General features: G+C 41.2%; 1 protein-coding gene across 1 annotated transcript; it reads left to right on the top strand.

Moving 5' to 3' along the window:
- The first annotated feature begins 390 nt into the window (after nt 1-390).
- On the top strand, nt 391-14383 carry CNOT11 (CCR4-NOT transcription complex subunit 11). Its single transcript, XM_017818412.1, has 7 exons — nt 391-796; nt 2157-2321; nt 6690-6842; nt 7378-7580; nt 8361-8563; nt 11389-11485; nt 14042-14383. Exons 1-7 carry the CDS (start codon nt 391-393, stop codon nt 14237-14239), a joined length of 1425 nt encoding a protein of 474 aa, XP_017673901.1. The 3' UTR covers nt 14240-14383.
- Nucleotides 14384-15822: the final 1439 nt, after the last annotated feature.

Below are 15822 nucleotides of genomic sequence, written 5' to 3'. Positions count from 1 at the left end.
CGGCGCGTTCCCCGCTCCCCACAGCACCCCTCCCGGCCGGCACCGCCGCGTTCCCCGCTCCCCACAGCACCCCTCCCGGCCGGCACCGCCGCGTTCCCCGCTCCCCACAGCACCCCTCCCGGCCGGCACCGCCGCGTTCCCCGCTCCCCACCGCACCCCTCCCGGCCGGCACCGCCGCTGCCACGCGCCCCCTCCCGGCGCCCCCTGCCGGCTCCTCGAGGGACCGCGCGGGCCAACGCCCCGCCCCCGTGGGGCCGCCCGGGCCAATCCCGGTGCGACCCGGCCGCGCGCGCCACCCCGCCGCCGCCACCGGAACGCCCCGGTAGCCTTTACGGCAGCGCCGTAAAGCGCAGGTAGCGGGGAGGGTGGTGGAGCCGGGGCGGCGGTCGGATGCCCGGGGGCGGCGGGAGCCCCGCGCTCGGCACGCAGGTGGGAGCGGAGGCGGGCGAGGCGGCGGTGGGCGGCAGGATGAGCCTGTCGCCGAAGGAGCTGTCGAGCCTGCTGAGCATCGTGTCGGAGGAGGCGGGCGGCAGCACCTTCGAGGGGCTCTCCAGCGCCTTCCACCACTATTTCGGGAAGGCCGAGCACTTCCGGCTGGGCTCGGTGCTCGTCCTGCTGCTGCAGCAGCCCGACCTGCTGCCCAGCCCCGCGCAGCGGCTCACCGCGCTGTACCTGCTGTGGGAGATGTACCGCACCGAGCCCCTCGCCGCCAACCCCTTCGCCGCCGTCTTCGCGCACCTGCTCAACCCCGCGCCCGAGCGCGGCGGCGACGAGGCGGAGCGCACCCCGCTCTCAGGTGTGTCCCATCGCCGGGGCAACGGGCGGCACGGGGGCCCTCCCGGGAAAAGCCGTGGGAGTTCTGCACGGCCGGCGGCTCCAGGCTCGGTGTCAGACAGGCCGCCTAAAGGGACCTCACCGCGCTCTGCATCTGTCTGAGGGAGCTGGAGCTGTTTGGCCTGGAGAGGAGGAGGATCAGGGGAGACCTTATTACTCTCTACCTGAAAGGAGGTTGTAGCCAGGTGGGGGTTGGTGATGTGACATTGGAATAGACTGTTCAGGGAAGTGGTAGAGTCACTGTCCCTGGAGGTGTTTAAGGAATGACTGGACATGGCACTTAGTGCCATGGTCTAATTGTCGTGGTGTTGTTTGGTCGTTGTTTGGACTTGATGATCTCAGAGGTCTTTTCTAACTTAACTGATTCTGTGATAACACAGAATTTTTGTGAAGAAAGCCATTACAAAAACCTGGAGGTGATAAGAGGCTTCTGACTGCTTTGAAACTGTGAAACAAACCTCTTAGAGACAAGTACGTGAAACACTTTCCCCCTCTTCAGTAAATACAAGTATGACAGCATTGTGTAAATCAGTTTGTAAAAAAAATATCCTGTTGGAGGGAGTCCTGAGGAGGGCCACCAAGTTAATTAGGAGAATGGAGCACCTCTCAGCACAAGGAAATGCTGAGAGAATTGGATTTGTTCAGCCTGGAGAAGAGAAGACTTCAGGGTGACCTCATTACAGCTTTCCAGTCCCTGAAGGGAGACTATAAGAAAAACGGAGATGGACCTGTAGTGACAGAACAAGGGGGAATGGCTTCAAACTGAGACTAGGTTTAGATTAGATATTAGTAAAAAGTTCTTTACTGTGCAGGTGGTGAGACAGTGGAACAGGTTGCCCAGAGAAGCTGTGGATGCCCCATCCCTGGAAGTGTTCCCGGCCAGGCTGGATGGAGTTCTGAGCAACCTGGTCTAATGGAAGGTATTCCTGCCTGTGGCAGAGGGATTGGAACAAGATGGTCTTTAAGGTTCCTTCCGACCCAAACCATTCTCCGATTCTGTGAATTGCGATGTAAGGTCATACTTAGTAGCTCACTGGTTGTCTGGATTGTAAAGTGTGTGAATAAACCACTGTGAGTGACTTAGCCTCAGATTTGGATGTCAAGATGCATAACAGTGATCAGTGTAGTGCTGCATTTTGCATTGCTTTAGGAACTGAGTAGGTAACAATTTTCTGTGTGCACACAGACTCTCCAGCTGCACTGATCTTGCCATAAATAATACATCAGTTTGCATTTTAGTTTTGCTTGTTATACAAGAAGCACATGGAAACTGTTAATGCTCCTGCATTAAAACCAGGAATTGTTTTTCACTGTGTCCACAGGCTTCTTACCTCCCATAACTCCTCCAGAAAAATTCTTTCTTTCTCAACTGATGTTGGCCCCTCCTAGAGAGCTGTTCAAGAAGACTCCTCGGCAGATTGCTGCAATGGATGTGGGGAACATGGCCCAGTCAGTGGATATAAGCGGGCTTCAGCTGGCATTAGCAGGTAAGGAAGGTTTGTGGCTGTGGTTCTCTTATGAATGGAAACTGTGATCGTACCATGACTGTGAGTTACCTGAGAAACACTCTCATCTGTCCTAAATATGGAAAAGTTTGAACTGTGCTGTAGTGTCTTCAAGCCCTTATTCCAGCACATGGAGAAACTTCAAGCAGATGTTACACCTTAGCTCTTATCCTCCTTAACAGTAGCTTTTTAAGCATGTATGCCACTGCCTTAAATATGAGAGCATTTTGCAAGTATAGGAAGGTGTTAATCTAAAGCTTTGTGGTTTGTTGGGTATTTTTAAGGGTGGAAGTTTTTTGTTTTATTTTGTGGGTGTTTTTTCTGTATTTTTATCCCTTTTCACCCTTTGCAATATTTCTAGTGTGAGAGAAAAAGCATAGCTGTCACACTGCTGTCTTGTACCAGTACTTCAGCTGTACCTGGCAAATTGACTATTACTTATTACAATTATATTATCAGTTTATTATGAAGTTACATCTTGCAGCATTAGCTCAAGAGTGGGAAAGTGATCCACTTTTGCTAGATTGAAAAGAAAAGCAATGTGATGCTTATCCTTTGACAGAACATGAGGAGGAATGTGATTGTTCAGGTCACATTGACTGATGAGTCACATCTGGAGTTAATCTGAAATATATTGTTGGGAAGAAGGTGCCAGTTTAAACACCAAAAAATACTGTTTTTTTTTTCTCTAGGTATGTGCAAATAGATCTGCTTGCTTGAAAACTGACCATCCCACTTCTGTATCAGTACAATGTGGTTTATTGCACTATTTAGACTTTCTCTGTCCTGCAGTAGTATCTCGGTATTGTAATTTTTTTCTCTAGACTCTGACATTGACTTGTGATGCTGTGGTACACTGTCCCTCATTCACAGCATACAAATGTCCTCTGGTGTCCTCCTTAGCTGCTATTTCCAGACTGTGGGATCTTTTGAAAATGCAGATTCAACACCCTAACATACCATCATGGGCAAGACAAACCCTTCTGGTTCTTGTTCTGTTCATCCTGTCTGTATTTTCCAGAATACTTTAGCAAATTCAGATTTTGTGAAATTCCAGGTAACTTGATTTTTACCATAAGACATATGTGATGCTTTAAGAAGCCTGGAGATGATTTTTTCCTTTGTTTTTATTTGTTTTGCCCTTGGTACTGTGTTTGCCTTCTGAAGAGTTTGTTCATATTACAAATGAAATCACAGGATAAGAGAATGGTTTGGGTTGGGAGGGACCTTAAAGATCATCTAGTTCCAACCCCCCTGCCATGGGTAGAGAGAGCTTCCACTAGACCAGGTTGTTCAAAGCCCTGTCCAATGTGGTCTTGAACACTTCCCAGGGATGGGGCATCCACAGCTTCTCTGGGCAACCTCAAAATGGTAGTTGGATGAATGGGTACTTCAGGCCACATATTTTAATTTGCTCTTTTTTAAAATACCAGTCAATGGTGGCTGAAAGTACAATACAAAGTCATTGATGGTGCTTTGCAAAATCAAACCCTGTGAGATGTGTGTGCATAATTGTTTAAATAATCCAGTAAACATGCACAACTAATTGCTTATGAGCAGTAGTAGGAGTTATGTAAAAAGTCAGCTGCATCTGAAAAAGTTTATGCTGTTTTACTCAGGCTTCTTGCTGGAGCTCCCTAGAACTGCCAAGAACTCCCTAGAGTCTGCTCTCTAGTCACTTTCTTAGAAGATAAATATTTTGCTTGTTTTGGAAAGTGTGATTTCTTTCACAGGTGTTCAGTATATTTCTCCTAATGATTGAGTATGCAGGATGAAGCTGGTGTAGGATGATGGCACAGTAGATGCAATGTTTGTGGTGTTGTGTTTACACTTCCCCCCTCCATATTTCACAGAATGTAACAACTGGAAGACTTGGTAGCCCTTCAAAATTGTGGTCCCTGAGATGAATTGAGGGGTATTTAGAGCAGGATGATTTTGACTTGCTTTAGCATATACCTGCAAAATCAACTGAAATAACTTAAAAAGCATTAACTTTTTTCAATCAGTTTATCTTTTCCAATCCTTGTGGTTTTTAAAGGGAGGAAAAACACTTGGCTTGTCTTCTGAACTTGAACTCACTGTGACAATTGTAGCTGTATGGTAGTATTTCTATTTTTGATTTTCTTTTTTATTTCTAGTGTTTATCTGCCTCCCATCTCCCCTTCCCAGAAAAAAAAAAAATAGAATGCTGGATAGAGCATTTTGGGAATGAGTATTAAAACTTGCTCTGTTCTCTTCTCCCTTTGATCTACAGAGAACTAATTCAAGCTTTGGTATTGCCCTATAATGATGTGGTGTGTTATCCTATCAAAAATGTAATTTTCTCCTAGTTGAAGGGATGGGTCTTCTGGCAAAGTACTCCTAAGTGACTGCTAACCCTTGTTTGATCTGGGGGTAACTGACCTGTATTAAAGTTTTTAATACATTGTAGAGCTTTCTTTAAGAATCAAAGGAAATTTCTTTTTACCTGTAAAAAGAAAAAAAAAAAGCTCCATAGAGGAACCTAAGGGTTTGGTTTCAGTTTAAATTTTTAAAATTTAAATGTCTTAGTTTAAGGTGCTATATTATTTTCTGTTAAATACCTTGTTCTCATTCTTACTTCTGCTTACCTATTGATTCAGCCCGAATTCTCAAAGCAGTGAGGGTGAACTGAGCTTCAATGCAAATAACTAAGGGCTTGGGCAGACTTCTGAAATCTGTGAATTTAAATATTTCTAGTTAAGCATCAGTAATAATTTCAGATTATGAGGTTACAAACAAATTAGTGACTTACTGACTGGCGAATTTAAGTTCTAGAGTACAAATGAAAAAACAGAAAAAACCCACCCAGTGTCTCCCCTTCGCTCCTGCACTTCATTTGTTAAATCAGCCCTTCTGTCCAGTGGCTAAGTGAAAGTACTCAGGAGATGGAGTTTGAAACAATTTATTAAGTAGAAGACATGTTTTATTAACCAGTTCATTTGGACTTTGCCTTTAAAATGATTTTTTGTTTAAATAACTGAAAAGTATGCTAGTTGTTGCCTTTAATAGAAAAACATACCCTACTGTGCTGCTTTGGTGAGTATATATGCAAATATTTGCATTATCTGAAATAGTTGGGTAAAGTAGGACAGAAAGGCACTGGGTGGTACTTTGTTTTGATGATCCTTTTGTTACTCACAGTTTCAGCATCTCTTGCAGATTTGGTTGGAGTCACATGAAATAGTTCATGTGCGTGGGAAGCTGGGAAGCATCAACATGGTTGCACAGAAAGGAGCAAGCACGCTTTGCTTAGAAGTGTTAGGGCACACAAAATATGACAGCACTACACTCAATTAGCTAGGAAAAGGAGTGGTGTTTAGTTTCATGTAGAACTTCTTCAAGGGATTTCTTGTGTGGTACCAACAATTTTGGACTTCAGATTGCTTAAGGCTTAATCTGCTTCCTGGTGTTCTGTGTTAATGGGCTGGGAAGGAGGAGTGTCAGGTAGTGTTTCTGTAGTGGGGATTTTTCTGGTTTTTGTTCTTTGGAGTTTTTTTGCCAAAGCAATGGAAAACATGATCTCTCCAAATAGTACATAGAAGATTAGCCATCAAGTCTTCAGATACAGAAGAGTGATAGATTGTGGCAGAAGAGCACGTAAAAATCTGACAATGCGAGCGAGTATTGAGCCTCCGTATTTTCTTTCTGGCCACTTTTTCTTCAAGTCTTTGGCTGTATATACTAACCTTAATATTATTTTTATGTAACTTGTTTATGTTCCATAGTTTGGCCTTCAAAGGGACACTTTCAGCTCCTTTCAGGTTTGCTTTGATGACAATCTCTCTAGAATCACATAACAGTTAAAACTCCATTGTTTTCCATAGGAGCATTGACTGTGGCTTGACAGTGAATGCACCAGTAGGTTAGGCAATGCCACGGAAATGCATTGGGTGAATTTGAATAGCTGACTTCAGGTCTAGTATGACCATTGTCTTCTGTGAATGGATCCATGTAGATTTCTCACTTTCCTGCTCTGAGAGTAAGTGATTACAAAATTAGATACACCATGTGAACTCTTTCAGGAGTAGCATGGGAACCTAATAATGTGCTTTTGGATGCAGATTACATCAGTTACCTACCTTTTCTAGAGCAAAGACTAAGTTTAAGATTAATTTCTGTTTCTTCTTTATCCTTGCTGCATACCTCAGTCCCTTGCCTGTCAGCTGGCACTCTCACTACTAGCTGCCTGATGCTGTACTAAATTGCATGTTGATGTTATCTGGTTTTTTTTTTAACCTTGTTCTTTTTTTTAAAGCTGCTTGTTTTTCTCTACCTTTAGTATTCAAGGCACCTCTGTTTCAATTTTATGCTTTAATATTCTTCTTTCAGAACGCCAGTCTGAGTTGCCAACACAGAGCAAGGCCAGCTTCCCCAGCATTCTCAGTGATCCTGACCCAGATTCTTCCAACTCTGGTTTTGACAGCTCTGTTGCTTCCCAGATCACAGAAGCCTTAGTGAGTGGACCAAAACCTCCTATAGAAAGTATGTGCATTTTCACATCTTTGTTTCTGTAACGTGACATGCTGTGTTATTCCACTTCTTCAGATAAAATATAATGGAATTGAAAAGTATGAAATGGGAGTTAAGATGAAGGAAACAGCACAAAACTGCAGTGTCAGGCTCCACAGATCAGATTCCATAGCGTTCACATTTTCAGACTTTGAAAAATCTGGATTCTGTCTTCAAGCTCTTCCCCACGTTGTCTGTTGGCTAACAGATCTTAGACCCTGCACTAAGATCTGCATTGGCTGGTAATACCTCCCAAGGAAGCGTGAGGGGGAAAAGACCATGGGATCAGTAACTTAGTGATCTGAATCAAGAGGAAAAACAGACTGACGTGTAATGGTATCACTAAAAATCATAAATAAATGTTTTTCTGGGAGGCAAATAGGATTGTAATGCTGTTCTCAGTGTTATAGTGGCTTAAAGACATAGGGGCTTTGGGCATTCTTTTTGTACTGATGTAAAACCAAATACCCACAGCCTAAGAAAACATTTCACTTTGTTGCCATTTTAGGTCACTTCCGACCAGAGTTTATTCGACCACCGCCTCCACTGCATATATGTGAGGATGAATTGGCATGGTTAAATCCCATTGAGCCAGATCACACAATTCAGTGGGATAAATCAATGTGTGTTAAGAACAGCACTGGAGTGGAGATAAAAAGAATCATGGCAAAAGCTTTTAAAAGTCCTTTGACTTCCCCACAGCAAACACAGGTAAGTATGATGCATTTTGCTGTGTAAAATGATTCCCTAACAAGCTGTCTAACTCATGTATTTTAGAAAACTTTGAGCACTTTAAATGATCTGTGTTTGGATTCAGGAAACTCCAAGTACTTCAAATTGTAAAAACCCAATAATTTTGACTTGGGTTTGTATTATTTAGGAAGAAGTCCTTAAACTCCTAGCAGTGACTGGATGTAGTTACAGTTGATCAATAAGTGACACCGATATTTTTCTGCATGGAAAAATCTTCATATAACTGAGTTATTCATGCTTCTGTAGAAGCTGTTGATAAATAATTATTTCAGAAATACCAACACCAAATTATTTATTTTTTCCTCAATTTGATAATATTACCCTTGATTTCAGTGGGCTTTTCTTCATAATCATTATGCTGACACTATAAAATAACCCTTATTTGCAGAACTCTTTCTGACAACAGTGAACCTGAAATTGAGATTTTCTTCTGCTGGACAGGAAACTAGAGGAGGCTGACACTTTTCATGTGTTTTTTTTCTCTCTTCTTTACCACCCACTGATGAAAGACTGCTAAATGCCTTATTAAAGGTTTTATGGCCACAGTTGTCTGTACATGGAAATTTTAAAGTAGACCTCTGGTGTTCTTTCAATTGAGAAGCCTCTATCTAAAGGGTTATCATTCTCCTGTATCTTAGATGTATTATAGTAGTTTCTTCAAACAGTAACATGAATAGCTGAGGAAAAACAAACCGAGAGTTTTTGGGTTTTTTTGTTTTTTTTTTTTTTTCTTCACAGCTCCTTGGAGAATTGGAAAAGGATCCCAAGCTTGTTTACCATATTGGTCTCACTCCTGCCAAATTGCCAGACCTGGTTGAAAACAATCCTTTAGTAGCTATAGAAATGTTGCTGAAACTAATGCAATCTAGTCAAATAACAGAGTATTTTTCTGTCTTGGTCAACATGGACATGTCCTTACATTCAATGGAAGTTGTAAATCGGTGAGTATGATCTTAAATATAGCAAGGTTTTGCTAAGTATGTAAAACAAATAAATGAACAGTTACTAAGTGATTGTGAGGCTGGCCACAGGGCTGTATTTAGATGCATTCCAAACACTACCAAAAGTAACAGGAACAGAAGAAATAGCTAGTCAGATTACAGTGTAGGAAAAGAGTATCAACCTGTCATTCCCTTTTCAATTTCTTTATGGTGTTTTTGTTGGATTTTTTTTTCATACGGTTTTAATACTAAGTCTCGGCATTCTCCGATTAATCCTGAAAGGAAGAGTGTGCTGTGGATTTGTTGCTTTTTATGACTACTGGACTGTCTAATGCTGTTTATTTCATAAAGGCTTTATTTCCTTTCCTGCAGTTCCTTATTGGTGGTGCCTGTAGTTTAAGGAAAAAAACCTCTTATTTTAGTCCAGACTAAGTTTACAAAGTTAGTTGAGGGTGGGTATTAAAGAATTGGACCTCTCAAACATCTTCAGTGCTGAGTTGAGAGAACACTGCCAGTTTTTAAGTTCCTTTCTACAGCCTTGCTATTTTAAAATATAACTGTAATGTTAACAGCTTCCTATTAGCAGCAGCAAAATTGCAACAGGAAAAAACCCTCACAATTTCCCAGGAGAAAGATGTGATATTGGAGGTATATATTACACTTTATTTTAATTATAATTTTATTGTTTAAATTAAAATAATTTTATATTAATTATTCATAACATACCATATTAGGTATGGTAAAAAGCTAATTTCTTGCACAGGTGCTTTGCTAGTTAATCTTTCAGTCCCTGCTCAAAGAATGGAGAGTCTTATTTTCTTTAGAAAACACTGTATTACTCTCTAATATTACCAAAGTAATATCCTTTGAAAAGAATAGGGAAATACATGTCCTGTTGTACATAACTTCAGCTGGAATCGATGTCTGCTAGAAGATTATTTTATCAAACTGATACATTGAGCTCAAAACAGTATTTAAAATGGTGTCACTTAAGAGAGTCTGTCACTGCAATCTATAATATGTCTGAATGTTTCCTTCAGACCTCAGGTTCTGGTTAATATATAAATTTCCCTAGCAAGTAGATGTCCTATGTCCCAGGAAGCTGCAGGTTTAGTTCCTGCCTTGCAAAATGACCAGTTACTGAATGTGTTTGTTTTTGAACTGTAGCGATTGACATCTCCTCTAATGGGTCACAAGAATTCATGTTCTTTTTCTCATACCTAAAAGTTTAGCCTCACCTCTAGCTTCTGTCTTTTCTTCCGACTGAGGGAGCAGTTGTGTTTAATTAGGACATCTGGAAATGTTCATTTTGATCCTTCTTGAGGCATGCCTGTGTAGGAGATAGAAGAGTACAGTGGGACAAAGGGCAGCTATTTCGAGAATCCTCCACAAACAGTTAATTCCACGTGGCTAATCTGCCTAATCCCAATTTGCATTCTTGATGCAGCTTAAGTGAACAAAAGGTGTTATTGTTAAATGGTGGCCCTGCTGTAGGTTCATGCCCTGTTTTCATTGAGAACTTTTGCATATTGATACAACCCCTTTTCTTAACAGAATGCTAGCCCCTTAAATAGGAAAACTTCTCAGACAGCTAATCCCCACAAACTACAGAAGTACATCTGTCTTACATTCTTCCATTTCTGAATGGTAATTACTGAATGTGAACTACCAAATCAGCCTTCTTCAGCAGTCTTTTTGCAGCAGGGTCAAATTGCACTTAAATATCATTTGAGGAAAGAAACATACCTGAAACAAATCCCTCCCTACTGGTGCAGACTGACAGCAGTTACTGCCCTGAATGCCCAGGATAGCTACACCACCAGGCATGCTGGTTCTCCCACAGCACAGCTACCATAGGAACAACTATCAAGCTGACAAATGACTGTCAGTGCAAACAGGGAGACACTGATTTTTAAGTGAAATAAGACAAAAAATTGAAACTGCACTTGAAACTAAACCATGCACCTTTTTCCCTATTGCCCCATTTTCACTACTTGAGATAGGACTGATTGGATTTACTTGGGTCAAAATCTGTTGTAATCTTATGGCAGTTCTACATTTAGCGTATGTTGTTATCTTAAAAGAGCTGTACTGCTCTCTCAGTTAAGAAAGAGTGGCAACTCAAATACATTGGTAGTCAGTATTGTTAAAACAGAAATAGGTGTGCTTTGCTGTTAACCCTTAAAAATACACCAGTACCATTCTTTGATGCAATAGTTCTCCAATTCTTCTGTAGTAAGAAGCTTCTGAGATTATCGTGCATCATCAATCTTTAGTTAACTTTTTCATCTAGTCAGGGTCTCTTATTTTAACTGTAGAGATTCATATTGCTCCAGATACTAGGACTGAAACTTACAGCTGAAGGAACTAAAGAACTGATATTTTGCAGTAACAAAGGAGTTATTCCAGTTGTATACATAAGGAAGGATTTCAGCATCTAGAATCAGTACATGAAATTCAAATATGAATAAGCAAAACGGTATTGCAGTGCTTATTGCAAAGAGCCTTGGTACTCAAGACAGCTAGAGGGCCTCATTGTAAATTGGAAAGTAGTGTCACTGACTCATTTGTGTAATGGTTTCTAGTATATCTGACACAGCTACAAACAATCTAACTCAGCTTCTGTGTCAGAGTTAAAATAAAATATTTTGGACTCTTAATGAAGAAATTTAAATATGTAGAAATGTCTGTGGAAGCTCTCAAAAATCAGCTCTGTATGACAGGACTGGGAATAAACTAATATCACAGGTCTAACTTACTTGTTTTGCAAGAGAATCACTAGAATTATGGTTTCACAAACCACTGGATATTTTTTATTTGAACAGACTTACTACTGCAGTTGATCTCCCACCTGAATTTATTCATCTTTATATCTCCAATTGTATCTCCACCTGTGAACAGATTAAAGACAAATATATGCAGGTGAGTACTTGAATAAATTGGTTTGAAAAAAGTGTCCCATATATTGGTCTGTTTAATATGTGCTGTGATTTTATAAGGCTGATAAGCATCAAGTTATTCTGTCTTACTGTTTCTTTATTTCAAAGGCACATTTTCTTTCCTAACACAGTTAACATAGTGTTTAACAGATGGTTCTTCACTTTTTTATAAGACTTCACAGGTAATTACTGTTCCCTGTTTTTCTGTAGACATGGTACATTTCTTCCTGGCAAAACTGCAGTTTTATGTGACTGGAGTTCTTACATCCAAAAGGTTTATCTGTCACTCACCCTTTTTTTCTCTCCCGGTATTAGTTTGCCTTCAGCTTAGTTTTAAGCTTCAAGCTTGTTTCCTATACAAGTGCGCCCAACACTTCCAGCCCTCTGAGATGATGTTACAAAACTCACATGGAAGTCTCGCTTTTCAATAGTGACCTGTAACAGCTTGCAAGTCTTTTGTCTTCCTAAGACCATACTCCACTTCACAAGCCTGTCATACTCCTTCAGTACCAGCATGCAAGTCGTAGCCATTTTAAGGATCCCTGACTGGGGAGGATCAGGGGAAACCTGGGGAGGTTTCCACACCTTCAGCATGCAGGGTTGTCTGTGTGCTGTGTGAGGTACTTCCTTCTCTTCTGATCTGTTGGTTTCACCAAGTGACCAGTAGAACTTGTTTTCTTGGGTACGTCATTGGTGAAAAATAGTTCCATGTTTAGTTTACCTAAGGCTTTGTGAATCTTGACCAAATCCTGCCTCAGCTTTTTCCTCTCAGTACTGAAGAACTGCAGCCTCATTATTCTCTTGCAACAAGGCAGCTGTTCCTTAAGCTTTTTTGGTGTCCTTCTCTAGTGCTTTCTCCAGCTCTACTATATCCTTAAGCTACAGAGATGAAAAGTGTACACGGTACAGAGAGCGGGGTTGCAGTGGGGTTTGAGATAGCAGCAACCCTCCTTCTGTCTTGTTCTTGGCACCCTTCCAGATGGTGACTAACCATTGGTTATCTTCTGGTGGTTTCTGATGCTTCTCTGCTTTGAGACTCGGCCAAACACACGAGTGACTTGACCTGCGACCTGCTGAATAGCAGCTGTGCCTATTACATTTGGTACTGGAACAGGAAAATAGCAGCAGACCTGGACTGCAGCTGAGAATACGCCCAGAGTGGGACACTGTGCTCAAAGGGGCTCGTGCTCAAAGAGACCATGTAGGAGCTGTGCTTCAGGCACACAAGGGACAAAAGAATAGAGGGTCAAGGAACACATACTGATCCCTAAGCAGCATGCAGAGCTTGGGAGATCTAACACTTTCTTAATGTGTATAAGGCCTCACAGACATAAGATGTTTTGTTTGAAAAGTATGGTACAAAACTACTATTGGAAATGATCCTCAGACTGGGAGTCAGCCAGTATCTTGGATTTGTTCTTTTGCTCTGAGTTTCATGTTCCTCAATTACTAAAGTTACTCTTGTAACTAACTTGTATTGCAGAGAAAACATGATGCCTTTTGATTGCAGTGAAGGAAATCGGTTGTTCAGTTTCTGAATTCTCTTGTAGCAAATTTTGCAGTAGTAAACTCAGTTCCTGGAAAAAAAAAAGCTGATAGCTTATATTTATTGTCAAATAATCTTAAATGCTATGGACACTTAATCTATCAAGCCCTTCAGTTCTGTCTGATAAACATCATACATGTATATAGTTGCTTTTAGAGAAAGGTTTGGGTTCAGCTCTTTCTCGTAATATGAAGTAGTATGAGACCACTTAACGATAAAGATCTGCTTTTGTCCTCGGGGAAGAATGTGCTCTGTGTAAAGCAGAGAGTAGTGACTGGATCTGTGTAAGACAAATTGTAGGTGCCAGTTCCTGGGCCTTCACTTCCCAACTCCTAGCATGCTCTTCAAGGTGTTACCTAAGCAGCTCTTAAGGAGGAACACTTCCAAGATCCCCTCTTTTCATTGGATCTGGCAGGAAGTGAGCCATAAACTCTGAGGCATATTCTTGGATTAGGTGTCCCTGGAACTGTCTTTCCTTCTAAGATAGAGCAAGAGGGTCATCTGCTAATTCAGCAGCAGAGCACTTTCCATGAAGGAAGTTTGGAATCAGTTCTGTTTCTGTCACTTCCCATCTGGAGTGCCTTGATAATGTGATGGGAATTTTGAGATAGAAGCTTGTTCATTTTTTTTTTATAGTGTTATTGTAGAAAGTAAGACTAAGCAAGACCCAAATGATGACATCATCTTCAACTATTATCCTTTCTTTCTGCCTTTATTCAGAGATTACATAACAAATTAAGTGCAGTGCATAGGTGGGTCTGGTGCTTCATATATACATGGGATTAATCTTGAGAAAGCTCCTGTATCCAGAAGTACAGAACTATAAAGCAGAGGATTCAATTTTTTCATTGAAAAAGCTGAAGCAGCAGATAGCTGATGAAGCTAAACTGCTCCTGAAATGCCTCACTTGCACTGCTGAGGGCCAACAGTCCTTTATCTGACTAGGCTGCAGACATTTATTTGGATTATGAAACCATGTCTCTTTTGTTTCAGAACCGCCTGGTACGTCTTGTTTGTGTCTTTCTTCAGTCTTTAATCAGAAACAAAATTATTAATGTACAGGACTTGTTTATAGAAGTGCAAGCATTCTGTATTGAGTTCAGTCGGATACGAGAAGCAGCTGGCCTCTTCAGATTGCTGAAGACACTAGACACGGGGGAAAATCCATCAGAAATGAAAACATCAAAATAAAGTGACTGTCACTGGCAAAAACCCCTTGTGCCAGCGTTCTATACTAATTGTCTATTTTAAACTTAAATCTCTGGATTATGTAATACATTATAAATAGCATTTTATGCATTTAAACAATAAATAAGGATTTTTCTGATACACGTGTTAAAGTTTGTGAATTGTGTTACAAGTTACACTATTTTTGACTATGGTTAAACTTTGTTTGTTTTATGTATGTCCTGAGATTCAGGCTCTAATTCCAGAGAGAATATAAATAATACCTAGCATTTCACAGCAAATTTAAGTATTAATCTGCCACTTGCAGTTTTGTGCCCAAAACTTTTTGTGTATAACTCAAGTCAGCTTGTATCAAGGTAAGTAACTTCCTTATTTTGCCCTTTGTTCACTGTGTAAGACCTCCTAGGAGCGGGATACAACTCCTAAAAACGCATGGCAGTTTTATTGAGTAAGAAAAAGTCTGTCTTGGTGTCTAGAAACTGCTAAAAGCTTATCATTACATGGTAGAAATGAAGTGTTGGGTGCTGTAGGCTCAGAGTGGTACTCTCTCTTTTCAAGATCACTGAATATTTCCAGAATCATGCCATCAGTAGCTGAAATACCACACCTATTTCATGCTTGTGAGAAAATTTCACAGAGGAAAGATGGTGCCAATGCTTCCATAAAAATCCAAGGCATGAGCCTCTTCCCACTTCCAAACTTACATAGGCAGTTGCTCTGTGGCTGCCAAAGTTAAAATAGTGTCTTCCTTCTAAAGCATAGAGGGGTAGTACCATTCACATGGTTAAATGCCTGGTGCTGGGGAAACTGGGGAAGGAGTCCACATAACTATTATTTTAAGCTGATAGTAGAATAGCTGCTCTCAGCCTTGAGACTGAAAAGGAAAGTAACTGGAAAAGCTGACTAGTTCCAATTTAGTGCTAATTGATAAATTAAAGCTGTTTTAAATCTGCTTCTCAAATTTTTAGGAAGTACAAGATCAGTAATACAAGGTTAAGACTGTCTTTTGGCTTTCTCTTCCCAACTGATTTAAATTGCAGAATTGCTTGGATTGAAAATCCCATCGATTGCTCATCTCACACAGCATAATCTTTTGGTAAGAAGTCCTGTGAGAAGTGTTCTCTCCTCATTAGGGGTTAGACTTGTGTAGCTTCCCAGAGTTAGGATGTATCAAGTCAACTAATGTAACACTTATTTAAGGTCTGTCCAATTGCAGACATTCCTTCTAAAACCCAAGACATTTGCTATGATATGTTTTTAGCAGCAACAGTTAACTGAGCTTGTGCTCTAAGCTTGTATCTTAATGTTTTAAGAGAGGCCAAGGCTGGCCTGTGGGAGAAGCGGGTCAGCCAAGCTGGCTCAGCCAAGCTGGTGGCAGCTCTGTGATAACCCAGCAGTGGTCTATACCTAATGGAGAGGATCCACATTGGAGCAATTGTTTAAGAAATGCAGCCCCTATGAGGGAGGTCATGATGGAGCAGGGGAAAAGGGTGACCAGGGGACAGCAGAGACCAACTGTTACAGGCTGACCACACCCTTTCTTCACCATCCCCCTGCCACCATGCACATGAAAGGGAGAAGAGTGA

The sequence above is a fragment of the Lepidothrix coronata genome, unplaced genomic scaffold (assembly GCF_001604755.1).
Source record: "Lepidothrix coronata isolate B3197 unplaced genomic scaffold, Lepidothrix_coronata-1.0 Scaffold68, whole genome shotgun sequence".
NCBI lineage: Eukaryota > Metazoa > Chordata > Aves > Passeriformes > Pipridae > Lepidothrix > Lepidothrix coronata.
This window is presented reverse-complemented; position numbering and strand designations above follow the sequence as displayed.

Bases quoted from the DNA above. Each gene is read 5' to 3' on its own strand.
- CNOT11 (XM_017818412.1), top strand. From the start codon at position 391: ATGCCCGGGGGCGGCGGGAGCCCCGCGCTCGGCACGCAGGTGGGAGCG. The intron at 2,322-6,689 runs GTAAGGAAGGTT...TTCTTCTTTCAG, and splicing joins GCTTCAGCTGGCATTAGCAG to AACGCCAGTCTGAGTTGCCA. The intron at 8,564-11,388 runs GTGAGTATGATC...TTATTTGAACAG, and splicing joins TCAATGGAAGTTGTAAATCG to ACTTACTACTGCAGTTGATC.